The sequence below is a fragment of the Bombus pyrosoma genome, linkage group LG3, assembly GCF_014825855.1.
Source record: "Bombus pyrosoma isolate SC7728 linkage group LG3, ASM1482585v1, whole genome shotgun sequence".
NCBI classification, from domain to species: domain Eukaryota; kingdom Metazoa; phylum Arthropoda; class Insecta; order Hymenoptera; family Apidae; genus Bombus; species Bombus pyrosoma.
In genome coordinates, this window is record NC_057772.1 from 6,716,601 (window position 1) to 6,744,448 (window position 27,848).

A 27,848-nucleotide genomic window follows, 5' to 3' on the forward strand; every position below is an offset into this window, starting at 1 on the left:
TTACTATTACAGAACTAGTACATTCTATTACATTACTATTCATTCTAGTACATTACTATTACAGAAAGAGTATTATTACAAAACAGAAGTCAAATCATGTACTCCTATAATTATTTATAATCGTGTACCCTTATCACTTCTATCTTTTCTACAAAATATAAAAATGCAAAATGTAAAAATGTATTAAGAAGCATTCGAAACGAAATGCTTTTTAAGAGATTGCCAGCATTTGTAATAATCGTTGTCCAGTTTGTTGGAAAGATTTGCAGCCCATTCGGTTATCGCCAAACTATACGACGTTTCAAACATGAAAGCTTGTGTTCCATCGGCGACGCGTTCAGGTTTCAACTTGCTGTTTGAAGCAGTTTCGAAACAAGACGAATCCGGTCCATGTGGCGTCATAATGGAATGCAACGACGCTCCGCCTGGATGGAAACTTTCGTCCTTAGCTTCGTATCGTCCCTTTATCAGGCCCATGAATTCGCTCATACAATTTCCTGCAGGTCGAAGAGACACCATATAAACCATATACGTGGCTCTAGTTCTTAAGTATCTATTTTCACTAGCTCTTAAACTGAGAAAGCTGAGCTTAAAGTTTATGAAATTGAATATTATCGTGTGGAGTTACAACTTAAAAGAACCGAATACTTTATCGCTTTCTAAGTAGAATCTTCATCGTATTACCACCAATTTGTATTTCTTGCACCAATGAGACATACATGAATTGGTTTATTACGTTATTTTGAAAAATGGAGTTGGAACTAGGGCGGCGATATGATACTTAAGAATGGAACAAGAACGAGAGGAAGAGAGAAAATGGAATCGGAGAAAGGAAAAATTGTAGGTTCCGCTCGAAAAGAAACAGCAGAATGGTAGTCGCGAAAGAAAAAGGAAGTCGATGGATATCACCGGAGAAAATTCCGAGTTTTCACCGATATCTCGGTTACACGATTTTTAGAAGCGGTCTAGCATAACGAAGTATCGGGATCGAGCCATGCAGCTGACACCGAATCAGCATAGAAAAGCAAAAGGACGGAACGATGACTGTAATTACGCAGCGTTGTTTATTTCTCGAAAGTGAAAAGACGGAAAGGAAAGAAATGAGGAGAGGGGAGCAGAAGGTGTCGATTATAGATCTCGACGGCATCGTCGGAATCCGTGCTGCTTCTTATCACGTTCGCAGATGGTTGCAGCCATGGCTACGGCTCCCGATTCTCGAAATTTCTCCGTCGCGTCCTACCATCGACGGTATCCGTTAGTTTCTTTTTTTTTTTTTTTTCTCACGTTGTCGTCCACAAAATATCGAATAACCGACTTTCTATGCACTTACGATGATAATAAGGAGGCCGAAAAGTGTGCTCCTGCACGGACCATCGAGGTGGGAATATTACAAAATCGGCTGCTGCTGTACCGATCTTCCCGGAGGGACACGTCAGGACCGTGAAGATCGAAGGATCCTGTAGGAGAAATAAACGCGTATAAAGGAAACGTGTATCGATTCGTTCGTGGATTAGAGAATGAAGGAGGTAACGTAGCTTTCGCAATACACTTACACAATGATCGAAAGAAACCGTATTAACGACCATGAATTTGTCGAGGTCGTATTTGAACGGAACGTAATTTCCATGCCAAGCTACCACGTCGAACGGACTGTGGTCTTGCTCGGCTACGAACAGCTTACCGTGATACTTGCACACGATCTCGTAATCGATTTCACGATCCTCGTACCACGCTACCGGCGTTTGAAAATCCCGTGGGTTCGCCAGACCATTCGCTCCTGTTGCAAGATCAGAGTTCGGTTAGCTACCGCGATCGGCAGAAGAACGTAAAACTGTAAAATCTCTTTACTCGTGGAGCGATTATCCGCGTTACCTATCGGTCCCAATTCGGGCAATTGAAAGTGATCGTCGTACACCTCTAAGATGTATCCTCGAGATGGACCAAACACAGCAACGTTGAACCGCATACCTTGCTGGATCACGCATATCTCGTTCGGCTCACAATGGATCTTGCCAAACTCCGTGGTTATCAGTAACGCGCCTAGCTGCGGCACTGCGGGTAAAACGGTTTCGTCGATAAAACTAAAACTTTCGACGACCTTCATCGCCGACATTTTCCATGCACGTAGTTCGGCTCAATGGAGAGAGGAAGAAGAAACCGACGAATTGGTCGGTCCATGGTTGGAACAACATACGTACCAATGAGAAGATCTCCGTCGGAATTGTAGAAGGCCTTGTTCTTCATGGAGGCATTGCAGAGATACACGTGGATCGCAATACCTTGACGAACGCGAGCGTCTCCCGCGCCGCATAGCGTGTGCAAACCTTCCACGAAATCTATCTCCGCGGCTTGTCTGGTCGGCACGTCAAAGGGTTTCCATCGTAGCTGAAACAGGAAAATAGAAACGTTCGAGTTTCCAGCGAAAGAGAAAACGATGACGAACGACCGAAGATCGATACCTGATTCGGCGTTGGATTTACAGCGTCCCATCTGTAGTCGAGACGAGGAGCGCTGTCAACCGGTGTGAAGGGTTTATGGACGACCGACGGCTTGATTCGATACAACCACGAGCGTCTGTTTCGAGAGCGAGGAGCTGTGGGACGATACATGGATATGGAACGCTTAGGAATAAGCCAGTATCCTAATTGAATGTCCCATAGCGACAGAATCGTTGAACAGATATACGAAGACGAGATGAATTATTGCAATTTTTCCACGTTCCTGGTCCGCGAATGTATAGTTTCTACAGTTTCCGACCTATTTGTCTCATAAAATGGGGGTTTTTCCTATGCTTCAGAAGTCGATAACTCCGTGAAACTATGCATTCTTACTACAGACGTCATGCATGCGACCAATACAAACTAGTTTTTGGATTTCAAACAATGCAGATAATCGTCGCATCGTTGTCGATTTGGACGCAGTCGTAGAATATGCTTTGTACGTTTATCGTCGTGTTGGTCGGTCGTTCGGACGACGATTTTATCATTGTGCGATATCCAATTAGGACACAGCCGTAGGCTAAAGCTCGGTGCACACGGACGATTGTCAGCAGACACGCCGTCGAATCAATCCTCAACGTTGTACGCGGAAAATCCGCAGAGAAATGTACGTTGGTCGTCTACAGACGATCGCCTGTCAGCCTGGACTAAGCACTTGAAACTCGTCCTTGCGATAAAACGCGGTTAGGAGAGATTACTTACCGGTAAACGACGTGCCGGACAGCTGTTCCGCGTACAGACCGTACGGACATCGTTGAGGATTGTTCTGACCGATCGGTAGGGCACCGGGGCAACGTTCGTCCTCGCTGGAGAATTCGTTGCCGAATCCTGTCAGATACTGAAAGGAAAGAAATTGCGTGTATAAAGAGAAACAAAATTACTGGGAAAAGGGAATCGACGAAGCGTAGCAACGCGATAATCCCGGGTCTGTCTACCTTAAACTCGTCTTTCATCGCGCCACGTTCCTCGATCACTGAATACAACTTTTTCCCGATTGCTTCATCCTTTTATACGAGAACAACATGGTGGTCTGTCGGATCGTACGTAGTAACAACGAAATCGTTATTATGCAGAAAAACGTGTTTAGGTGTTTTGCCACGGCGTCGGCCAATCGCAGCGCGGAATACGAGAAGGCGCGTCTCGTCGATACGTTCGATCGGCATCGTTTCAAAAGTCAGAAATTCCACGCGCCTTATGAAAATTTATCGCTCCACAGCGTTCTCGAGGCGAGCCCCCTCGGCGCTGTTCTTTTCTACGTAGATTACGCGTACGCGCCTGTATATTTTATTCCGCAATCGGTTCTCGTTCTTCCCACTCGCGGCTAATTCAGAGACGACCGATAGAACCTGCCTCTCGTAGCTCGTTAAAAATTCCCGATAAAGTCGGATAAATCGATACTTTTCTTTTCCTCTCTCGTGTATTTTTCCTATTTTTTTTTCTTCTAATTTATCTTGGATGTAGAGAGGCAGCAAGAAAGGAAAAAAGACCGAGGGAGGGAAGAAATAAACAAGCGGCGACGTTACACGTGCTCGTCGTGTGAAATCGACGCAAAGGCAATCCGGTTTACGGTGGAAGGTTAATCGAAATATAAGACGTCTATTGCGTGATTCGTTGTTAAAATGCGCGTAATTGATTAATCATTCGAAAGATTCAAGAATGATATTACGAGTAGCGAGTCTATCAGAACGAAAGAGGGGAAACCTAAGAAAACAAGGCTCGTGCTAGACTTTTATTTCAAACGAGATAAAGGCGAACGATAAGGCTTTCGGCGGCAAGGTATGACGTCGTAGTCGCGTATAGCTGCTTTATTATTATCGTTATGGTTATCATTAAAATGAACAAGCGAGCGTAAGTTTATCCAGAATACAGAGATGACAAAAACAAAAAGGAACAGAAGAATGCCGGGATAAAATAAAATAACGTCATAAAAAATAAAACAGAGCAACATAAAATAAAAGTCACTTGTAGAGATACGTGAAACGAAACAAAGCTACAGACGCAACAACGTGAAAAAAGCAGAAATGCTATCCGAACGAACAATGAGAATAAATTGTTACAAAGTAAAGGCTGTAGTGGACTGCTTGAACGTGTTAATGAAACCGGAAAAAAGCAGCCTTATCCGCGATATCGTTGGCGTAGTTACATACTCTCGAAATGGGATCGGAAAGCTTCATCGTGGACAGATCCGTTCGCAAGAAGACAACGCGTAAGATAGGATAATTGCGAGCGAGAAGATTGTGAGCTCGCGTTAAGATTAACCAGCTGTAGCAGCGGAGGATCGTCGATAACGCTATCCTAAATTGTTAACAGGATAATAAGCTCGCAATTCTTCCTCCTATCCTCAACGTTGACGTCTTCGACCTACCAAGAATATGATCATAGTTATGCTCATGACTTTGACACCCACGCGCACCAGATATACATACAGTCATGTATAATCAGAGAAACTCGCTCTATCAACGTGATATATCTAACCTGAACAAAAGATCCAAATGACATTCGCACAGTCAACTACACGAGGTAACATCAAAGAGTCGCAAAGAGTTTCAAGAGTCGAAAGATTCCTGAAACTCTTACAAAAGCGGAAGATGAAACCTAGCGTTCGGTTTGCGTTATTAACGATTACGATAATGCGATTAGTAAGAGACAGTCGTAGAAAATCCCCAGGTCACGCACGCTGTCGATGGTCGACAGAGGACAATTCGGTAACGAATACGGATACGAAAGAAAATTTGTATTTCTAGAGATTCGCATCACGTGGCACGTGGTCGCGTTAACAGTCTGACGGCCGCACATTTCGGCGTAGATCTCGTTGCCAACCATCGGCGTTTTTCATTCAGTCGTCGTATAATTATGATTCGCTTTTTGAGAAAATTTCCCGAGGTAACCTAATCCATCATTTTAACCGTTATTGAATCCATTATCGAATCTCTATCGTATTATCTCGATTCATTTTGTACGCTTATGCGTCATATGGATTCATTGATTTGTTTCCTGATCGTTCCATACGGTTACGGAACTCGCGATTATAATCACTTTCTGACCATTCGCTTTCATCTAGATCGTTAGATTCACAAATTGCCAGTGCATTTGTAAATCGTTTCGTTTCGATGGAACGCTATCTACTATAAATACAGGAATTGTTTGTCTCGCGCGTAAGTGCCAATTAAGTTTAAAAAAAACGAAGTCGCATAAATGGCCGTTAAAGCGTTAAGGAACAATTCGTTGACAAAATGATATTGCGCGACTTGTTGAGGATTTTGGATCTTTGAAGCCGAAATAATGTTATGGGAACACAAAATTTACACCTTTGAATAATTATATATTTACTTAATGGATAATCTCTATTATATTTATCGATACATAACTGCACGCGTCTCAGCACTTTCTTTTATATCCGATATTAACCGACTGTCCTTCCAGATGCTTCTAAGGACTGAACTGTTTACCTTCATCTGTTTTCGAGACGTCGCGCATACACACACTTCCACACACTGATACTCGCATACAAGTATTCTTACTGCGCGTTTAACTTAGTCCAGCACAGAAAATTATACATATCTCAACACGACTTTATGAAAATATCCTTGTAAAGCAAGAGTGTCGCAGCAATTAAGAGGTTGCTCAGTTATAAGAATAACTCTGAAATGCTTAAGATCGCTAGCAGAGGAACGATTCGGATTCAAACGCACTAGACAGACGGTTAATGATAATAAAAAGTAGAGAGAGAGAGAAGATGCGATTATTTTTCGCAATAAGCAGCCACGAACTCTGATTCGTCGGATACATTTGATCGCTAGTAACAGTCAATTAACGTTGGTTTTAAGTAATCGCGAGGCTACGATTAGAAATTACTCTCGAAACCAAACTGATACTGTTTATAGCAAAAGACACTGAACCGAGCCAAATGCCTTCTTGAAATCCACGTCCATCTGACACTTGTTGTCAAGAGCATGTGTGACATAGTTACAGAAAGTTGTCGAATCCGTGACCGTCGATCTTGCAGGAAAATATTCGTGTTAATGGTAAGACGAACATGCCGGTGATTATGAAAGTGGCCTAAATCAAGAATCTGAAAAAAAAAAACATTAGTTGATCATTTACTTTGCATTGCGTCTATCTACGTTACAACAATCCGAAAGCGTCTTTGTAAATTAGTAAATATTGAACCTTTGCGTCGAGCTGGCTGATGCGTCGTCGAAAAGAATTCAGTTCAGGTGTCAAACGCGAAACTTTACATCTCGAAGCGATAAATACACGACTTGGGCTACTTTCATAATCAGATAGAGAAACAGTTTCTCAGACGAGTCGTAAATTTGATCGCTATAATTATTCCAGAAATATCTGCAAATGTATTTAAACTAGAAATTTTTGACTCGATCCTTGTCACCAAGTTTGCGTATCAGGATAAATGAACTGGTACTGTGTAGGAAAAAACCCGAGGGTAACGATCTACTGAAAATGATCCACGCGTGATCTCGAGAGGATATTTTTAATAAAAATAAAGGATTCCATCGTCAGCAGAACCTTTATTTACGTGCAAGCGATCAATAGCCAGGAAAACATCGATTACGTCGACATTTAAATCGGCTAAATGAAACGTCGTGCTCGGACAAGAAATATGAGGAAGAGTTGCGGACAAAGAGACATATGGCGATTCGAAGCAGACCGCGAAAGAGCCATCAATCGATTGATACGTCTGTCCAGCTCTGTCCTCGAAAAACATAAGGGTTCGAATTATACGTAATGTACGTATATTGAATTACTGGAAAACGTAGAAAGAATGAAAAAGTAGATAAAGATGGAGCGAGCGAGCGACGACAATTTCGGTATGCTTATTAGGGCAAAGTAACTCGTGCCTTTCGCTCGACCAGAAGAACTGGTCCTCGTGATTAGAGCGCGACCACCGGGATTCGAAAATATCAGCTTTCGTTCGCTAAAACTGCTACGTTGGGTTTAATCGAGCGAACTGATCGTTGAAATGTAAACGATCCATCGAAGCGAACATCGTCGAGTGTCACGTGGCGAACGCTCGAAAAGAGGAAGAGGAACGGAGCGAAGAAGGTTGACGAGCGAAACGAGCTAATTGCGCGTAATTTGCTCCGTTTCGATCCGGCGGGACGCGAACTAGCCAAGAGAATGAAATTACAAAGAGGTGGGGGCCGTTTACAGTTAAGCGAGAGAAGAAAAAGAAAGAGAGAGAGAGAGAGAAATCTCGCTAGCAAAGAGAAGATTCCTTCTCCGGCAACGGGGCAACCTTTCTTCTGCATCCTGCTCGGCCGTCAGCCGAATAACGGAGATCCCGCGGATGCAGGCCGAGCGCTCGGCTAGGCTGGGCTCTACTCGGCTGCACTCGGCTCGGCTCGGCGACGTCATCGCGCCGGTTCTCGCGAGATCTCGTACTTCTAGATCGAAATCGGTTAGCGCGGTTTCCGGTTTGAAGCTCGCGAATTCTCGCCATTTGTTTCTATCGTCTCATTTGCCAGAGAACTCGATGCGAAACGCATCGTCGGATAAGTCGTAAACCTTTCTGAGCTCGCGTTTTCCACAGAAAGAACGAAATTTTCCACGGATGGAATAATGGCAGAGGATTATCGAACAGATCGGCGCGTATTTGGTTTTATTGGTTCGTTGCAAAGTACTGGGAATAAAGTTTACGATTCGTACTAGGAAATGCTCAAAGATTTATCCGACGATCGAATAGATAGAGATAGAAACAGAAAGGTGCGACACGTACGAGAAAGAGGAGAAGCGTCGCGAGACACGGCATGGAAGCGAGCGGCGGAGAATACGGCTCGATTCGAAAATCGGTAGTAACTAGGTAGCCAAGGAGGCACGTACCCCTACTCCGAGAGGAAGGTTGCGACCAGTTGGCCGGCTCTCGCTCGGAACAGGTGGGCTCGAGTCGAGAGAGTCTCGGCCTGCCGCTTACCGCGCACGGATCGAGTTTGTCGTTCGACCGGTCTCTCGAGTTCTCGTTTTCGGCCACGAAAAAGTTCAACTAAACTAGCCGAAATATGCATATATAAACGAGTCGTTAACAGAGTCGTTAAATCAGCCGGTGGTTTACCAGCTTCGTTCTGGTTCGCGTTCATCGCCAACTCGAACAAGAGCGCGTAGTGCGCGTTCGAAATCGCCGCGTTCCATTATCGTTCGTCGACACGAGTACGCGCGAGAACATCGACCGCGCCGAGTCAGGAATTCTCTCGACGAATTCTCTCGTCCTCTCGGCGCGACCTCTCGGCTCGACGCGTACGGCTTCGCGCCGCCAAACATTCGCGGTGCCGCGAATGATACGAATCGACGATCGAATCAGCGGATAAATCGGCTCGCTTCCGATCCTACGGAACCGCGACGAGATCTCTTGCCGCGGAACGAGCAACGATCGCCGACCCGATTTTGCATGGGTGTACACGTAAGTGAATCAGAACAAGTTCGAGACCGACCGAGCCCGATGACAGAGCTCGTGAACGATCCTTACGATTATCACCCTTCACCGATCGATATCAATGACAACAACGACGACGACAACGACGACTACGACGACAACGACGATGACGACGTGCTTCGATCCTGGCTAGTACTAGTCACGCAAATCTTCGACGTGAAAGGAAAACGCGCTAAAAAGGTTACTTAAAACGATACAACTATAATAGATTCCACAATTACGTTCGCCTCGGTGAGGCTCGATTCCACGCAGTCGTCCAAGAACATAGTACCGTATCCGCGTTTCGTTTACTCGGCCGCAAAACGAGAAACGACGCGATTCACGATCGTCTCCGCTTTCCATATGGGTCGATCGTTTGGAAGAACGATAACGGTGAAACGGTTGTTCCATCGTGGACCATCATCGTTCATTTCGAACGAGTCGAGAACGATACGATAACGAACGAGAACGAAACGTTCGTCTCGCGAATCGTTGCACGATCCCTCTAGTCATGTGTCACGCGAGTTCCTCGCTCATCCGCCGCGTCGTCCATCGTCCATCGTCTATTGTCCATCGTCCATTGTCCATCGTTCGTCGTCCTTCACCCGGTTATGCAGCTAGCATGTCGCGGTTCCGTAGCAAGCGCTACGAAACGAACGCTATCGGAAAACTCGGACGAAAGAAAGGAAAGACGATCGCTACGGTATCGTGTTCGTCCGAGCGATTCTGTACCCTCGATGCAACGTCTGTAACAGCGCGAAAGGCACGGACGCTGCTTGGAAAAGGGTAACTCGGGCGTATCGGTTCGAGGATCGAAACGCGTTTTCTCCGCGTACGCGATCACCGAACGAAAGAGAACGGCCACGACCAAGCGCTTGTTTTCCCTCGTGTCTTTCTTTCGAATCACGTTACTCGGTCGCTATCGAATGCGATTTTACGCTTCATACACGAACGATGGAATATTCCGTGTGTACTTTTGCAATGTTTAGCTGCGGGCAGTGGAAACATTCCGATAACTTTTAACATTTTATGTGACTTTTAGCGGCGTCTAGCGTACTTGGCGAAATCAGTAAAAAAGCCCGCATGTACGTTCCACGCGTTGATCGCCACGCGAATTTTATGTTTCGCCTTGGCAAATATACAGGCGTTGGTCAAAATAATGGAAACTCCTTTTGTACGACATATATGTATACACATACGTATGTGTAATGCGTGTTATAACATACGTTTACGTTTCCATTATTTCGTTCAACTCCTAGTCTACACGCTAAAGTTTAATTGTCGCAAAATATAACATCGTATTTAGGCAAGATTTGTTCCGACGATTCATCTAAATAAAATTTATCTTACTCTAATCATTTAAAAAATTTGATAACCCGGTTCACCGATGACAACCGCAGTTGTCAACCCAACGTCGCTCAACGTGTATCAAGTCTGTGTTTACAGTGGATGCGTACTCGGACGAATTAACGTCCAGACCAACACGGTACGTCGAAGTAATGAAATACATATACAGATTCCTATGAACGTAAGCATCTCGATCTTTTGATGTTTCGTTCGCCAGAACTCCAGTTCAATACGCATCCACCGTAACCATAACGTATAGAATACTCGACGTATAAAGAGCCAAAACAATTGACGCAACTTGCAAAAACTTTGATGATTCTGCGCCGAAGCTTCGGGACGGTGTATGGGCGAATCGCGGCGCGGCGAGTGCGCTTACGAAATGGTATGTAACGCGCGCGAACGTCCGCAACTCGTGCATGCTCGTAACCCTCGCGCAATCGCGATTACATTCGCCGTTTTATCGACTCGTTTATCTGAACGACCAGTGGCGGCAATCGCGTCGTTTAAATCCTTTCTTCCGCGTAGAAAGTTACCGCGTAGGAAACCTGTTAGCCCGATCGTTCGATCCGCAAAACTGTGTTGGCTCCTCGCGTCCTATCTGCCTGTCGATCGACTATCGTCGTGCCGAGAATAAACGAAAGGAATTTAAAGAAGAAACGGGACGTTCCGTAGGAGAGAAGCGAGGCCCACCGTACCGATGTCACCGGCAGAATGGCCAGGGATCGTTCCGGTTCAGAGTATTCGGAGAACATGAGCGACGCCACGACTTGCAGCTGCACGACGAGTTCCGCTGACAAGGCTAGTAGCGCATGTTAGAGTAAAATCTCGTTTGTAAGGGATAGCGGTAAGTCGCGATAAATCGGATCGGTCGCGCGCGATTGGCGCGTGATCGATCGGTTTCGGAAGAACGATACGGGCTACAGCCGTGGCTCGATTCGGCTCGGCTCGGCACGGCTCGGCTCGGCTTGAAACAGCGCGAATCACTCTTCCGGAAGAGAGTACGAGAGGTATGCGAGACGGCAGCGTCCGATAATGGGAACGACGGTGGTGGTGTTTTCAGTGTTCGTTGCGCGGCTGCGGTATGTTTCAAGAGCCGTTTTTCCTACATCCACCTGGCTCGCGACCACGCGATGGAATCTACATAAATCCGATGAGCGCGTACATCGGCGAGCCTGTCAAGCCGAAGGATACAGAGTCCTTTTATCTGCACAGCCCGCACGATCTCGTCTACACAAGGATTACGCGATTGTTCGCGGACACGGACAAGCATCGACACTTTGAGAAGAAGGACGAGACTTTGACTGGTAAGTGGCGCGAGTCCCAGATATCTCGCGTTGCTGCCGAGACTTCGACTCGGTACGCGCGTCGTTCGCTTCCGGTAGCGACGAATCGTAAAGCGAAACATCGAAGCTCTGTCCTCGCTGAAGCAACGACGAGCAACTTTACATCGCCTCTCGTTGCCGCACGTTTTGTCGCAAAACATTTCCAACGACCAGCGACACGTAGAAAGATTTCGTCCACGCTGGACTTTGTTTCGTTGAATTTTGTTCTTTCTTATCTTTAGCGATCTCGATTGCAACAAGCAACGGGCAACGATATTTCGTCGCTGTACATAGTTCCAGAGCTAAGTTCGAAGTTCATGAAGTTCAATATCGTCGTGTGGAGTCAGGACGTAGGAAATATTTGTTGATTTCTGCGTACAATAGAATCTTCGTCGTATTATCAACAAATTGTATTCTTTGTACCAATCGGACGTACATGGGTTGGTTGATTACGTTTTTCTGGAAAATGCAGTTAGGACAGTTCGAAACTAGAGCGACGATTTGTTGCTGGCAACAGAAACACGAAGAACCCCGGAGAAACGTTCGCTACGACTTTTTTTCATACGTGCAACATCGATAAAAAGTTCCTCGCTGTTGCTTTAGCGTGGACTTTAGAGGATTTTAGAGATACTCGTTACGCCGCGGCGCCGTCTCGACCGATCGACCGAACGGTCTTCCATTCGTCTTCTGAATTTTCAGTGAAAGTGGACGTACACTTCAACAATGGCGTTCTCGACCGATCGTCCGGCGAAAACGGCTACACGACCAAAGCCGAAATGACGCGCGAGCCGTCCGAGCACGCGTACGAGCAAATCTGTTTGCGCCAGGATCCTGAGACCGCTAGCCCGCAGAGGAAGGTGCAGATCGACAACGTATCCGATCGCAGGTACGCGGCACCAATCGCGCGCTCGTCAGCTCGCTCGTAGTCGTCCCGGTCGATCGACGATACGTAGTAATACATACCGCTAAAGCCAGCATGGATTTCACAATATCGCGTGGATCTTGTTCGCTTTCGAAACACGTTCGTTTCCGCTAATGCTCGGTCAGCCGTTTCTCGCGGAAGGACGACCTCGATATTTCCGCTGGAACGTAGCCGGTTTAACAGGACCGGTGTGTATAACCAACGCGAGAACGAGTGTCGTCGATCGACGAGTTTGAAATGGTACGAGAGTGGGGCAGGAACGGACTGGTTGGCGATATGAACGTGACGAATCGATTTCAGCCGATCTCGAAAAACCGATCGCAGATACAGTAGATCGAGTAGCGCGAGCGAGTCGTCGAACGTCAGCAGCGAGATTCCTTGCTTCTCGTCGAGCGCGTCGACGCCGTCGCTGTCGCGGAACAGCAGCAACGAACGAGCCGGAAAGAAGTTTACCGTGGAGTCGTCGTCGCACGGTACGTTGAATCGACGAGTGCGTTTCCAAATGACAACCGTTGATCGATCGTCCATACGATTTTCAGAGAAAAAGAACACGACCAGTACGTCGTCGCAAGTAGAAAGCGAAAAGGAGATCAAACCGGCGAACGGCGGAGTCAGGTAAGTAGGCCAAGCGATAAGGCCGTGCGCCGACAGACAGAAAATCGAAGAGAAGCGAACTAATTGCATTCGATTCTAAGCGATTTTATCGCGACGAAACGCGTCGGACGACTCGTTGGTTCGACGACTCGCGCGATATATCGTAGGCAAAAATTATCTCACGATGTACTTCTTCTTCGTTTTCTTCTTCTTCTTCTTCTTCTTCGTCTCTTCCTTCTTCTTCTTCTTCTTCTTCTTCTTTCCCTGCATCGCGCGTCTTTCTCAGCTTCGCCAAGCCACCGCCTCCACCACCACCGCCCCCACTACCGGAGAAGGAAGACGTCGTGGTGCTCGTGGTGAACGCCAAGCAAAACGCGGAACCTATAACCAGGGACGAGAAAAGAGACGTCTCCGGTGAAACGAACCGGAATGGAAGAACCGAGAACGGAGCAAACCTTGCATCTGCAGGTAAGCTAGAAGATATAGCTCTCTCGAGCTGTCGATAACTTCGTTTCTTCGATCCTCGATTCGTCTCGCTCGATCCTCTGTCATTTGTAAAAAAAAAAAGGAAAGAAAAAGGGTAGCTAAGCTAAGGGAAGTACGAGAGTGAAAAGTGTAAATCGAAAAATGGGCAAAGAGAAAATCGGATGAGTCGAAGAGAGAAAAAGATCGTGGCAGGAGGGGAGGGGGAAATGAGACGGAGTAGAAATAGAAGAAGAGGGTGGGCGAGATTAATCGAGCCGAACGATCGACCGATTTAAACCAGGTATTTTTACGTCGCTGAACGCGGTTTAACGATAATGATGATAATAATTAAAGCCTCGGTGAATCGCAAAGACGGCCACTTACTAGACCATAGCGCTCATCGGGCATATAATACACTTACCTAGATTTCACTTGTCCGACGCGTACTACGATTCGTTTCCCCCACCTCGTTTCTGTTTCGGAACAGCGATCAACAAGTCCGACGTATCCTGCGGCGAGCATCAGCAGCCGGAAGTGCCTCCTGCCAGTCCACCGGCGGACACCGAGGAAATTAAGACGAACCAAACGTCCCATCTGGTCAATAAACATATGGTGCTACCGTTCATACCGCCCAAGTTCGCCAACGCGGACTCCAACACTCTGCTCAAGCCGTCCGAGTATCTCAAGAGCATCTGCAAGATTTCGTCAAAGAGCAGCCTGTTGAAAGCAAGGTCGGTAGGATAGGTTGACGAACGATACCGATACCGATATCGCTTTTACACGATGCTCATCGGGATCGCTCGTCTCATCGCGTTCGCCTATCGAGGTACAGAGAAATGAAAAGTTGGCTAGAGAGATGGCATGTGTTGCTATATCGTCTTATTTCTATGTACGTGACACTTTAGGCCAATTCGCGTGTTTATCTTTACGACTGCACCGAATCTATCGGAAATAACCAATCGGAATCGCGTTTCTTCGCCTAGCCATCTTCTCGTTTCAGCAACGATATCTCAACTTCGGAGCCCAAAGTGTATCGAGTCAACGAACTTTAAAGCGAAGCGAATCGATGTTGCAACAACCTTATAACGAGATATGGATTGAATATCATTTTTAGATTTATATTATATCGTCGCTATTACGTTCAAAGATTGCAACGACTTGGAACGAACAAATTTTTACCGTCGGGAAGAGTGAAGAATTTGATAGAAAAAATTTTTAAAACGTTAATTTTTTTTCTTTTTTTTTTTTTTCAAGCGTAGACTTGATACACTCTGATTTTGGTGATCGTATATATATATAGAAGCATACGGAAGTATATACGTTACGGTCCAAGTGACTAATAGGTCATTATTCGTAATGCTTAGTCATTACAGTTTTAAGGTTTCAAATTTATTACAGTGTCCGATTTTGGTTGCAGTTATTCGTAACGACCGTATATCATAAATAATGTATTACGTAGTCAGTTAACGCATAATATAACTAAGGAAACGCGTTCGCAGATCGGTCGACAATTTGGACATACAAAGTAGAAGCGGTGACCGAAGAGAAGGCTTCGTCAGACCGGAAGGGACCGAGGAACAGGAGCAAGAACTGAGGGAGACTTTAGCGGAAAGGGGTGCCACGCGCAAAGCAACTCGGGAGCTGGAGGAGGAGGAAGAGGAAGAGGATAGGGTGGTGGTGGTGGTCGAAGAGGGAAAGGAATCGACTGCAGGACCTCCGCCGCCACCGTTGTCTCCGCTTCAAAAATCTCGGCGTATCAACGAGGAGTCCAACACGGTCGCGATGACCGATCTCGAATCACAGAAAACCCTGCAGCCACTCGCCACCATCAGCATTCAAGATCTGACCAGTATCCAACTGCGAAGAACTTCCGCGAAAATGAACGCGACGAAAACGTTCTCCGCGCCTCCGCCGCGCAGCGTATCTATGACGAACGGTAGGTTACCATAGCTAGACTGCGTATATTTATGCAAATTTATATATTCACGCGTACGATTAAAAAACTGGAACGCAGATAGCCGATTGTTTCGGTGATTAATTGTCTCAACGAGCGCTATATCGTTTTATGTATTTTTACGTATCGTATCAACGCATTCTGTGCACTTTTGCATTTTCAAATTTCCCATAAATTCGTAAAAATCCCACTATCGATTGCATTATCTCTGATCTCGAAAGCTTCCATCTATCTTCTTCCTCAGTTTCAGAGCCGTTCTTCGTACAAAAGACCGATTTAATCGCGGAACTGAAGAGAACCAAGGACATCCCTGGAATTAAGAAGATGAAGGTGGAGATGGCGCAGGTGGAAAAGACACAGGAGCAGAATCTCATGTCGGAGATCAACAAGGCGTTCAACGTTTCGAATTTCGTGGATCAGGTGAGCTATCCGAGTCGATTATCGTTTTCCCTTCGTTCCCTTCGTTTAGTCACGATCCTATTCTATTTATCGTGTTTAATTTTCTGTTTCGCCGAAGATCCCAGAGAAAGACAGTTCGGGGAACGTGATACCGATATGGAAACGACAGATGCTGGCGCGAAAGGCTGCCGAGCGAGCGAAGAAAGAATTGGAGGAGCAGCTCGCCAGGGAAAACGAAGAGAGACGACAGAAAGCGATTCCTGCTTGGAAGAGGCAGCTCCTCGCCAAAAAGGACAACGAAGAAAAAAGGTTCGCTGTTTCTTTCTCCGCGATTACCGTAATTCGATAACCAGTTGGTGGATTTTTATGCTTTTATAGGAAACTTAAAAGTGCAAAAATGCACACAATGCGCGTGATATAAAGCAGAAACATATAAACGCACCTACATTACCATACGCATTTAGTAAGCAAGACAAATTTCTGCTTAGATTCTATTCCTTCGTGTACCTTTACGTGTCTCTATAAAAATATGAATCTTCACGAATAAATATCCACGGTCTACCTATAACGATAGTAATAGTATTAGCACTGCGATACACGTTGATAATACGAGTTTCCTCCCGTTAATAGACTGAACCAAGTGTGCGCGACGCCAACAGCCAAAGTAGATGCGGTGGCGACGCCAACGCCAACGCCGACGCCGACATCGAGGAGGGATGTTTCGCCTTCGTCTATCTCATCGCGCACTACCCACCGACACGAAGAGAAACCAGACGTCGAGGAGAAGAAGCCTGCCGACGCGAACTCCTCGCATCAAGGATCGCACGGGACGCAGGCAAACGAAACAGACGACGACGCTCAAATTATTCCGTGGCGAGCACAGCTTAGGAAGACCTCCAGCAAACTCAATATTTTGGATTAATCGTCCAAATTTCTTTCACTGGTCGATTCGACGCACCTGGTGGTCGCGTGTGATAAAAACGGGTAGTGTTCATCGCGCGGCCATCGAACGCGCTTCACGGAACACGCTGTTTGTTTGTATGTACATAGAATCGAGTAAAGTTTATATCGAGAAATTCCTTAAAAAACACGTTCGAACAACTGATTTTCCGTTTGTCCCTTCGAAAAACTTCCTTCGATCTTCCCAAAAAAGATTCGTAAAAAGAAAACGCGATCGGGAAAAAAGAGATCAATCCGAGTTCGTTTCATAATTCGAGATATTGAATCCAATAGATACACGTGACTGAGAATAGAGGTGAGAGGTATGGATATTGCATTGTCACGGATACGTGTGTTGGTACTCGCGATGATAACGACTACCACCGTCCAGTCAGCGCAAGAGACAAATCGTGCAACACTAGAGGTACTACCACTTGCACAGTCACGAATAGAAATAGAAATAGGAATACTAATACGAGTAATGATGAACGTTTACAGACATATCGCTATATACCCAGTCCGTTGAAGCAATTTGTACGCTGTCGTAACGTCATCATTGGCACGCTGTAGGACCACCGCGCTATTCCATCAACGCGATTCCGTTGCCAGCAACACGCCGAAGTTCGTCTATACTTTGTTCTCGGGCCGAACATTTCTCCCGCGTCGCTAGTTTCGGGTCTTCCTTTCGCGTAGCTTCGTCTCCCTCCGCGTCTATTTCACGCGCGTCTCGCCCTTTTTTCCTGGCCATTCCCAAATTCTATCAGCGTTTCGAAAAAAACCGTGTGGTTGTTTTTCCTGCGTTGCAAGAATTACCTGACGTTTTTGCCTAATCCTTTCCACTCGTTCTTCCTTTCTTAACCCTGTTTTACACCTTTCCTAATCAGAATCGACGATCGAGGAGCGCAACTAGCGATAAATTCTTCTCCGCTAGTTACGATCGACTTCTAACGCATCCAGGATGGCTTTGAACCACAAGATCCTAGGTAAGCGATCCTTGCATTTACAGTCCGCGTATACATCGCTGATAGTAAGTATTAGGACATCTATTCGTTACATTCATTGAGAATTTCTAAAGTTACAAACAACGAGAACGAAACCACGAATCTATATTATTGTAAAACGTGTAGCAAAATAAGAACAACGAAAAGAATTTGGCTCGAACTATAGATCAGCTGATGTTCTAATACTTATGGGTCGACAGTGTATCGCGGAAACCAACCTTCGGATTAACGCTCGTTCAAAGAATACAGTTCGCTAAAGTCGCGATTTATCCGCTACACACGATGACACGCGCGTTCATCCGAATCGAACTTGGAACTTTCGAATCGAATTGAAACGAATCAAAGGTCGAACGAGTATTATACGCTCAACGCCGACATGCGCTGCTTACCGCAACGAAGATCGCGACACAAACCGCCCGCGCACTGTGCCAGCCAACGCGAATATAAATAGCAGCCGGAAGCAACTGTGAAGTTCTGGGTGAAGGTCGTCGTCAATCCTGAAACGCGCCAAAAAACTTCCGAATTCGAGTACCGAAACGACACCGCGCGTCATTTAGATTTTAAACGCGTCGTTAACACGTTGATTGCCATACAAATACAGTGACTACGAAAAGTATTTGCAGGTCATTGTATTCATTCATTCAGCCATTGTATTATAACATTTACATACTGATTAATTACTATTTGAATATATTCAATCTCGTATCATTTAGTGATATACTTTGTATGACTACAAAACTTTGATATCACGCAAATGAAATGTAGAATCTGCTACAAAAAAAAAACGCTTCATTGAAAGATAAAGATATGTGCCAATACTTTTTGTAGCCACTGTATGTATATTTTGCCCTGAAAGCCACGATAGATCGAGATACATTATATCATATGTCTAGTTAGTCTAGTCAGACTGCAGGTTTTTTTGCATTTACGATAAATTTAAATGTGCGAGTATTCAGAGAATGTGTATAACATTCGAAAATAAAACATCCAAAGTGGATTACTCGTTATAACTTTCAGTGAAAGAAACAAATCACCGAATAGGTTTCAATTTCTTTAGTTCTCTTCATAGATATCCACAATCTAATTGTAACATTTAATTCTTGCAAAGTAGTACATTGCGTTTGCGCCCTTTTTTCCGACGATGTTATCTACATCATTCGTATCGTTGAATATTTTTCTTTAATAAGGAACAAAAGGGGGCCTCAACTCCAATGGCCCTGTCCTTGAGATATATTGAAGAGGGGAAGGGCCTGAGTAACATGCACTTGGTTCGTTAGGTTAGATCTTTTGAGGGATCTAACGTAGCTAGCCACCCATGGAATGTAACCTAACCTAACCTTATCTAACAATACCTTACCACAATTAAGTTCGCAATCAAACGCATATCCAATTTCATTTTTGACCACTTATATCGAAGTAAATGCATTCTAGCAAGTATCATTGTCTTCTTGTCATAACTTTTGAACCACGATCGTCCCACGGTTCGAACAAAGCTCCGAAATTCAACAAAATTATGGTTGAAGCCTCCTTGCGGTCATTTTTTGTAGTCCATGAAATTCGTTTCATTTTAATGATTTTGCAAAAAGTTTAGTAAAACGTAGCTCACCAGTGGCCATCGTGTCAGTCAACGTGTTAATAAGAACGATTAATTCCTAACATTCGCGGCTGAATCAATGGAATCTGGACATATTTATCGAGAATTCACGGGTACCGCGCAGTTTTCGTTTAACCTCGATCTGTCCGATCGAGTTATTTAGCGACGCAACAAATTGAAATCGGCCTGCTCTATGTAGTACAGGGTCGAATCGCTACCGACGGTGCCAATTGATTTCAAAAAATTGATGCAAGTGGATACGCACGTGTCAAACGCGTGCGGCTAGATCAATCGTTGGTCCTATTTTGTTTAACGACCTCGTTGTCCACCTATTGTACGTTCCTGCCCGCAGCTCGACGAATGCACTCCCGATGAGACCCTTGCCGCTCGTGCTTTCAGATTCGCTGACATGTAGACAAGTGTTAAACATCATGGTGATCCTTGGTTTCATGCTAAACTATATGCTACGCGTCAACATGACGATCGCCATAGTATCGATGGTGATTCCGAGCAACGATACTTGGCGGTTGAACGATTCGAATAAATCTGCCACGACCGAGTACTTCGATCGTGGAATCGCGGTAAACGTTACCTCACACGATAATGGAACAGCGACGATCGCCCCTAATCCCGCTACAACTTCGTTCCCCTATGCGCCTGCACACGTACGTTACAGTTTATCCTTCGAAGGCTTTATCGTTCTTCTTTCATCCGTTCGATACGATCAAGATTTCCGCTCTGCTTCCCAGGAGGAAACGAATCGGACCAGATATCCGTGGAACGAGTACCAAGTGAATCTCGTGTTGGGTAGCTTTTTCTGGGGCTACATATGCACAGAGTTGCCAGGTGGCCGTCTCGCTGAAGTAGTAGGACCTAAAAGAGTGTTTGGATACAGTATGATGATATCTAGCGCTGTTACGTTATTAACACCTCTGTCGGCGACTTATGGCTACATCGCTGTCGTCGCCTTAAGAGCGGTGCTTGGATTCATGTTGGTGAGCTTTTCAATTTTAACTGGTTGGTCTTACCGATCTTGATTCCCCTATTCCATCTTGTAATAGCATTTTTCTTTGTTGGCCTACGCCGTGTAATCGATTTCCCACATACATATGCAGGGAGCTACTTGGCCTGCCATACAGCCGATGACCGCAAGGTGGATACCACCGACGGAACGCAGCAAATTCGTCTCGAATATGATGGGTAAGTAAATGACTTGTGAGTACAGGGCCATAGCAAAAAAGTTTAAATATAAAGAGGGGTACGGAAAATAATTCTGCAACACAAATTGTATCTGACAAGAAGAGTGAATAAATATAATACAGTGGCTGCAAAAAATATTTGTACGTTCCCTTATTTTCTACTGAAGCGTCTTTTTGTACGAGTAGGTACATTTCATTTTCACATTATCAAATAGTGCCTGCTTGTAGGCATATGTAAGTATTACTAAATGACACAAAATCTTCGCTGGAACTAATTAAACACTGCGTAATCACTTGGAATTAATTACTTGGTACATGAATGCTGTAATAAATACAACGATGTGCAAATATGTGCACATAGTGCAGCCACTGTATACAGTCCGGAATAGGTGGCTGTTAGCAACATGATGAAAAATATTCAATAGAGAAGTTACTAATATGTGCATATACACATATACAAATTGGCAAACTTTAAACTTCCTTTTTGCTCGCTACCGTAGGTAGCCCATCCGCGCCGGGTACAGAGATAAAGAAAGAAAGAAAGAAAGAAAGAAAGAAAGAAAGAAAATTTCTTTGAACGTCGCGTGTCTATCGTGTTTTAGCTTCGTCGCTCGGAGCGGCGATAACTATGCCGATTTGTGGATTTCTAATCGCTTACCTCGGTTGGGAATCCGTGTTCTACGTAACCGGAGCGATAGGCCTCGTATGGAGCGTAGCTTGGTTTTTCTTAATATTCGATTCTCCTAGACAACATCCAAGAATCACGATCGAGGAACGCCAATATATCGAAGACTCGATCGGTTCTACTTCCACGACAAAGGTACGATCGAACAGTACATATGCATCTAATTCGATACCTTATCTCTCTGTTTTTGGTTTGCAGCGGTTGCCCGTTCCGTGGAAATCCATCTTTCTCTCGACTCCCGTTTGGGCTATCGTGCTGACTCACTCGTGTAACGTGTTCGGTTACTTTACCGTTGTCAATCAACTACCAACTTACATGAAGTACATCTTAAATTTCAACATCAAAGAGGTACACGTACTAACGCTTACCTTAGAAACGATGATTTTCTTCGATTTACTTCACCGCGTTCCTTGTTTCTCCATAGAACGGATTATTATCCTCCTTGCCGTACCTTGGCAAATACATCTTTGCCGTTACAACATCCTCTGTGGCTGACTATTTGTTCAAGACGAAGAAATTGTCGGTAACGGCTATTCGAAAGATCTTCACTAGCTTCGGTAAGCGTAGAATTTTGGTCGGGATTAACGTTGCTGCGTTCCACAAATTTTTATATTTCTACCTTGCCTGAATATTGTCGAAACAAGAAAGATGATTAAAAAGATTCAGAAAATTTACCAGCATAGAATTTAAACGAGGAATCATACACACCGATAAGAATTCTTTCATATTCTGTTCAGACATGAATTATTTTTTAACATTAGAGAAACAGAAATGAGTGGAAATTGGGGGGAAAACGCGGCAAAGTTAATCTACCGTAAGATTACATCGACGTAACGATATTCGTTTTATTAGCGAATTATGAGTTCACTGTCTCTCTTGTTTCCTATCACCTTCACATTTTTCTTTGACAACAATTCTCTATCGTTTCTGATGACTTTTATCAGGTAGATACATTCTTCAATTGTTATCATAATCTACCTCAAGTATCATTACTATATCTGATATATCAATCAATAGTAGTCAATAGTAAGTATAATAGTAATAATATCAATAGTAATCGGTATCTTTTTCCGAGTTTAATAAAGGATTAAAATAACTTAAAATATTTCTTTTTATTACGTATTAAAATTTTGTTCGTACTCATAATTCGTGATACTTAAGTTTCGATAGTCTGCAGCTCTTCTCATATTAGTTTCGCTTGTTCGCAGCCGTGTTAAGTCCAGGATTATTGATGATCGTGCAAGCAAATTACGGAAACGATCGCATTACGTCCGTATCGATTTTCACTATTGCTCTGACGATCAACGGTGCAGTGACAGCTGGATATCTGGGGAACAGTTTAGACATTGCACCCAACTTTTCAGGCACTATTTTCGGCATGATGAACACGCTCGGTTCCCTAGGCGGATTTCTAAGCAGTTACATGGTCGGCTCGTTAACCTACAAAAATCAAACCTATTCAGGATGGAGTATCGTTTTTTGGATATTAGGGTGGATTTATTGTCTTGGCGCACTCACGTTTACCATTTTTGGTAGCGGTCAGTTACAACCGTGGAACAATCCCGAGAAGAAGCAAGTACGAAAACAAAGCAACGTAATCACCATCGATCATCCGCAGGAATTCGTTTCGCTAGACGAAAAGACTGTTCCTTGACGAAATAATTGAAAAATAAAACTACAATCTCAACTCAAATGTATGATAACGTAATATTTACTATGTTTTCATAAACAAAACGTATTACCATTATGATTGTTATTAAATCCTGTATCGATCTCCGATTTTCCGAAAAAGCATTTTAGCAGAGACGAGCTACGGTTAGTGACGGAATCTGAAACACTTCGAATCGCTTCGAATCTGTATCGTACATGTGGCGACAAATTTGAACAACTTCGAGCACGCTTCGAAACTTAAAAAGACTCAACATCTGTCAAGACCTCTGAGAATTTTAAGCTTCGAATCATGTTCAAAGCGATTCGAATTTTCCCCATACGTACAGATTCATCCCGTAGATACAACATTCTACGCTTTCAATTCGATATTCCGAAACCCTACAACCGAAAAAATAGGAAAAACCTGACGCCAACGCTGCAACGTAATTCTGATTATCTTTCATCGGTTCATTCGTACGGCACTTATTAACAATCGGTAAAAAAGACCTCTGCATCCTTCTGTGAATCTGTCCTAAGTTTGAATAATCTATCCTCCGAAGAGAATTTCATTTCCTCCTGCCAATAGTTCGCATCGAAGAACAGTTCGATGGATTATTATCTCAGCGCGTTTCGATCCACCGTTTGATCGTAAACGAAATCGTCGTAGCGATTAAACATAGCGTAACGATCGGACAAGTCATAAGATTCGATAAAATGTGATATATCGTATAAGATGAAGAAAGAACGATGCTATGGGATGGTGCGCCACTGCGTGTCAGCAATTTGAAAATAGGTAGGCGGGTCAAGGAACGAAGGAAGCACGAATGTATCGGCGCGCCGCGCCGCGGCGACCAGGCGGCGGCGAGGCGGCGCATCCGCGTCGCGATGACCGGCGTATAGGCGCCGCGCGTTGCGGTGGTGCTCGCCGTGACGCGTGGCGCTGCGGCGCTCTGCCGATGTACCAGGAACACAGTCGGACCAAGAGTTCATTCGCGCCTTCTCTTTCGCCCCAACTTTCCTCTTAATTTTAATTTATTCGTCGCGGACTATCTCGCGCTGAATATCGCCTGAAACTCGCAATTTCTTGCCAGCTTAAGCTCGTTATCGTTTCTACGCTTTCAAGTAATTTTACGCGTTTTAAACGCCAGAGAAACCAAAATGAACGAGCGACGAATCATCGGAAACGTTCAACTTTTCCGTTACGTACCGATTATCAACGATACGTTAAGGAACATCCGGTCCCTGGCGAGAAGGTCAAAGGGTAACAACAAAATAACGATTCGTTGATCGACGAATGAGCAGATACGTAACGATTAGTCGAATAGTGCAAAATAGCTGTATAACGTTAAAGCAGACGCCACGTAAGTACAGTGACTCGCGCATATATTCGAACGCTCACCACAGAAAATGTTTCTGAATATATTACGTGCATTTTACGAAGCTTTGTGAAACCCTAGCTCCGTAATGAGATACGTCTATGGTCGTTGTAATGGTAAAGTTTAAAAGCAATGCAAAAATGCACATAGAAGCTACGAGATATATCTGCAAATACACGCTTAGTGAAAAACTAGTATACGACGTAAATATTACTTTCATACATACGATTAGTGCAAAAGATGATCTCGAAAGATATTCTGGTTCGTTGTTAATATATGCAGCGAATAATAGTCTGTCAAAAAATACTTTTACAAGCTTCTAGAAAATATCTTGTAATTTCTACGCGCATCTAAAATTTTATCAATCCATATAATCACGATAACTATGTCTCGTTACGAGACTAACGAACGAGATTTCAAAACGTTTTTGTATAACATACGCGTAAAAAGTTTCTACGTGTTTCGGCGAGTGTTTCACGAGCCGCTGTAAATCATCGTACGTAAAAGCGGCCAGTCAAGGAAAAAGTGCAACGTACGTAAAGAAGAACGTAGTGGCCGGACATATGTACTTAAGACGAAGGCGGTAGAATGTCAAGCATTCGCGGACTGCGCTACCGAATTCAATCGCTATGTCAGAAAGAAGAGGAGATCAGAAGAGAAACGGAGGTAAAGCCGTGGTGAAGTTTGCCGCGCGGGACCGCCCGCCCGTCGAATCGTTTACCAGGCGAGCAGACGAGTCGACTGGTCGTCGTCCGAAGGGGCACCTTCCTTCGCCGGATACTTGCCTACTCCGTTGTGATTAACTAAGGTTTAATCAGCTTTATAAGCTAAACTTTTGTCAACATGCACGCGCACGTATGATAATCCGCGCGGTTATCTTCGCAGTGCTCGATTATCGAAAACATTCTGATTCGCGTCCGCAACGATGGATCGTCGCCACGAATACGCACAAGCGGCGTTTCCGATCGTTCGCTCCTTTACCATCGAGCGTCGCGTCCTGTGACGTCGAGCGACGTCGCGTGGCGTCGCGTCAATTCGACGCGAGTTTACGCTTACTTATAGACCCGTCGATCGAGCGGGCGACTCGAGTTTCATATGCGTTCCTGATCACGGTATTCGCGGCGCGTCGGACACGCTTTCCGCGCGACTTCAAATTTCACGAGGATCAGCGGTGACCATGACAATTGGAGAAACTTTCGTTTGAACCGAAGAAACATCGGCGTACACTCGCGTCTCGTCACATTCGATTTTCATTGCCCGACCGAACGACCGATCGGGGTGTATATCGAATATCGAGGCACCGTGTAAATTTTTCGAGGTATAATCACCTGGAATGATTTCGCATTGAACATAGAAACGTAAGGAGAAAACGGTCCTAGCCGATTATTAAGGCTTCTTCTGGTAATAACGCGTTGGAAAGGAACGGTTGCACGCACCGATCTTGCTCAGGAACGCCGATGCCCTCGAGTAGCAGCGAAACGATTCTCAGCGCGGCAAACTGCCTTCCTGCCGCCCCCGACTCATGGGAACGTCCTCGGGGCGATGCGGGAACCAACGTTCAACGCCTCCTCTCTTCCAACGTGATTTTGCTTTCGGCCTGCCTTTTATCTCCTTCCGTCTTTCTGGCCTCCGCCTCTGTCTGCTTCTCTATCGTGGAATCGATGACACAGCGCTACGCGACGCGGCGCCGCGGCGCTCCGTTCGAGTCTATGACAGGAAGCGGGAAACGCGACAAAAACTTGGTACTTGTGGTCGATCAGACGCGAAAGGAGTAGTCGATCAGACGCGAAAGAAGAAGTAACTGGCGGAGACCTGACTCGGAAGCAAGGAGCATGTGGACACGCGAATCACGAGAAACCGATCGATCGTGCAACGAGAAGACGAGATGGCGATTGAGAGAGAACCGGTAGCCCAGACGGGGAGAGAAAGAGAGAGAGAGAGAGAGTGTGTGTGTGTGGCGCGGGATGAGGCCGTTGATGGGAAGAGGAAAAAGAAAAGGGGCGAAGATGAGCGGCACGTATGCCAAGCATGCGGGTGAGAAACACCCGAGGCGGCTGACCGGCCGATCCGCCCACGTTTAAGGTGCGCATCGACGTTGCGAACCGTACCGAACCGAGCCGAACCCAATCAGACCGGACCACACCGTTCTGCACGGCATCTCACACTCTGCCATCCGGATTCGCCCCGCGGCACACCAACGACCGTGGTAAAACGGTTGGCTGCATCCTCCTTCGAATCCGCGCCGAGCCAAGCGCCGAGTTGACGTCCTCCGTTGCGAACCACCACAGAGAACAGATTGCCTCTCTCTCTCTCTCTTTCTCTTTCTCTCTCTTCGCTCAGCACGCGATTCGAGGAACTTAGAAATCGAACGCCCCCGCGGGCACACGCCACCGTCACGCGAGCACCGTTCCTCTGCTTGGAAAATAACTCCATTCGAATCGCGGTCATTTTCCATTTACCCGAAACGAAACGTTTGCGTTATCGAAAATGATAATGTAAATGGTAGATAGTAAAGATTACACGGTTTACTTTGGTTTGCGAGTAACGATCAAGGATAATTAAGGAAAACGTTCTGTTAGATTTTTAGTTCGGCGATCGTTCGCCATCTATCGTGTAGATACTCGACGCGAGTGAACATCGTAAGCGTATGATCGAGAAGCGAGAAACAATGGGTTTGAAACTATTCGATGAATTTCTGGTATTTTCGAGCGAGCGCAGAACTCGATGTTAAAGCGTGCAGTGATGTGTACCAGAACGCGAATATTTTCTTTAATCGTCCATAACTCGAATACCGACGAACCTACGTACAACGTATGTCCATAAGACAATTTTTACTTATCTCAGAAGGTGTAGATCCGTCCTCTGAACCACGAACACGCGTTTATGACTCACATTGTGCGTTTTTAAGCGGTAACATCGACGGAGTAAAATACTTACGAAGCAGCGAGCTACTTCGATAAAGTGTCGTCGCGGCCAGCGACGAAATAGCTCGGCCAAGTAATTATCGCGGAACGAAATACACGAAGCTCGCGTGCTCGAGCACCTTCCGGTTTCGGGGCACCCTTACACATTCACCAACCAGGCAGGTTCGACCTGTAGCTCGCGCCCACCTGTCGTAACGCTTGTCTCTGAAATTTCCTCGTTCGAAGCGACCGCGACGCGTCGGTTGTTCGAGGCTTGGTCAGAAATTTGCACCTGACGAAGCGACACGGAGCCTCAACTTTCTCCGAGTTTCAGATCGATCGACGATAGCGACGCTACACGCTTAGAACAGGCGCGAATCGAAATCAAGCCATCGCTCTCGATTTCGTCGATCGCACCGCGCGTAGCAGAGCTTTCTCGATACCTTTGAAAAATTTATGTTTCCGCTTCATCTTCCCCGTTTCCAGATCGATAGCAGAAGATCGGGTGTTGCTCGAGGCTCGCGTTTGCAACCTCTTCCTTTTACATTATTTATCAACGATACCTCGAGTATG

At 45.3% G+C, this 27,848-nt stretch overlaps 4 protein-coding genes across 9 annotated transcripts; 3 read left to right on the forward strand and 1 right to left on the reverse strand.

Moving 5' to 3' along the window:
- On the reverse strand, positions 1-18,227 carry LOC122566209 (homogentisate 1,2-dioxygenase). Of its 4 annotated transcripts, XM_043723147.1 has the most exons (10): positions 18,087-18,227; positions 13,997-14,267; positions 13,301-13,655; positions 3,201-3,336; positions 2,460-2,593; positions 2,199-2,385; positions 1,873-2,052; positions 1,554-1,777; positions 1,331-1,457; positions 1-497 (listed from the first exon to the last, which is right to left on the reverse strand). In XM_043723147.1, the coding sequence occupies exons 2-10, from the start codon at positions 14,182-14,184 to the stop codon at positions 184-186; spliced, it is 1,845 nt and encodes a 614-aa protein (XP_043579082.1). In that variant the 5' UTR covers positions 14,185-14,267; positions 18,087-18,227; the 3' UTR covers positions 1-183. The 4 variants fall into 4 exon arrangements, with proteins under 4 accessions (XP_043579082.1, XP_043579083.1, XP_043579086.1 ...); XM_043723148.1 differs by lacking the exon at positions 18,087-18,227 and having other exon boundaries at positions 13,294-13,491; positions 13,997-14,181; XM_043723151.1 differs by lacking the exons at positions 13,301-13,655; positions 13,997-14,267; positions 18,087-18,227 and adding an exon at positions 5,948-5,972.
- Positions 6,578-11,475, forward strand: LOC122566212. The gene is made up of 2 exons (XM_043723156.1): positions 6,578-9,126; positions 10,945-11,475. Exons 1-2 carry the CDS (start codon positions 8,902-8,904, stop codon positions 11,086-11,088), a joined length of 369 nt encoding a protein of 122 aa, XP_043579091.1. The 5' UTR covers positions 6,578-8,901; the 3' UTR covers positions 11,089-11,475.
- On the forward strand, positions 14,185-16,850 carry LOC122566060. The gene is made up of 5 exons (XM_043722778.1): positions 14,185-14,306; positions 15,075-15,511; positions 15,774-15,949; positions 16,047-16,237; positions 16,559-16,850. Exons 1-5 carry the CDS (start codon positions 14,185-14,187, stop codon positions 16,848-16,850), a joined length of 1,218 nt encoding a protein of 405 aa, XP_043578713.1.
- Positions 17,368-23,091, forward strand: LOC122566211 (putative inorganic phosphate cotransporter). 3 transcript variants are annotated; one of them, XM_043723155.1, is made up of 8 exons: positions 17,379-17,850; positions 19,815-20,127; positions 20,212-20,457; positions 20,578-20,662; positions 21,264-21,481; positions 21,545-21,694; positions 21,771-21,903; positions 22,555-23,091. In XM_043723155.1, the coding sequence occupies exons 2-8, from the start codon at positions 19,834-19,836 to the stop codon at positions 22,998-23,000; spliced, it is 1,572 nt and encodes a 523-aa protein (XP_043579090.1). In that variant the 5' UTR covers positions 17,379-17,850; positions 19,815-19,833; the 3' UTR covers positions 23,001-23,091. The 3 variants fall into 3 exon arrangements, with proteins under 3 accessions (XP_043579088.1, XP_043579089.1, XP_043579090.1); XM_043723153.1 differs by having other exon boundaries at positions 17,368-17,850; positions 21,264-21,694; XM_043723154.1 differs by having other exon boundaries at positions 17,374-17,850; positions 19,862-20,127; positions 21,264-21,694.
- Positions 23,092-27,848: the final 4,757 nt, after the last annotated feature.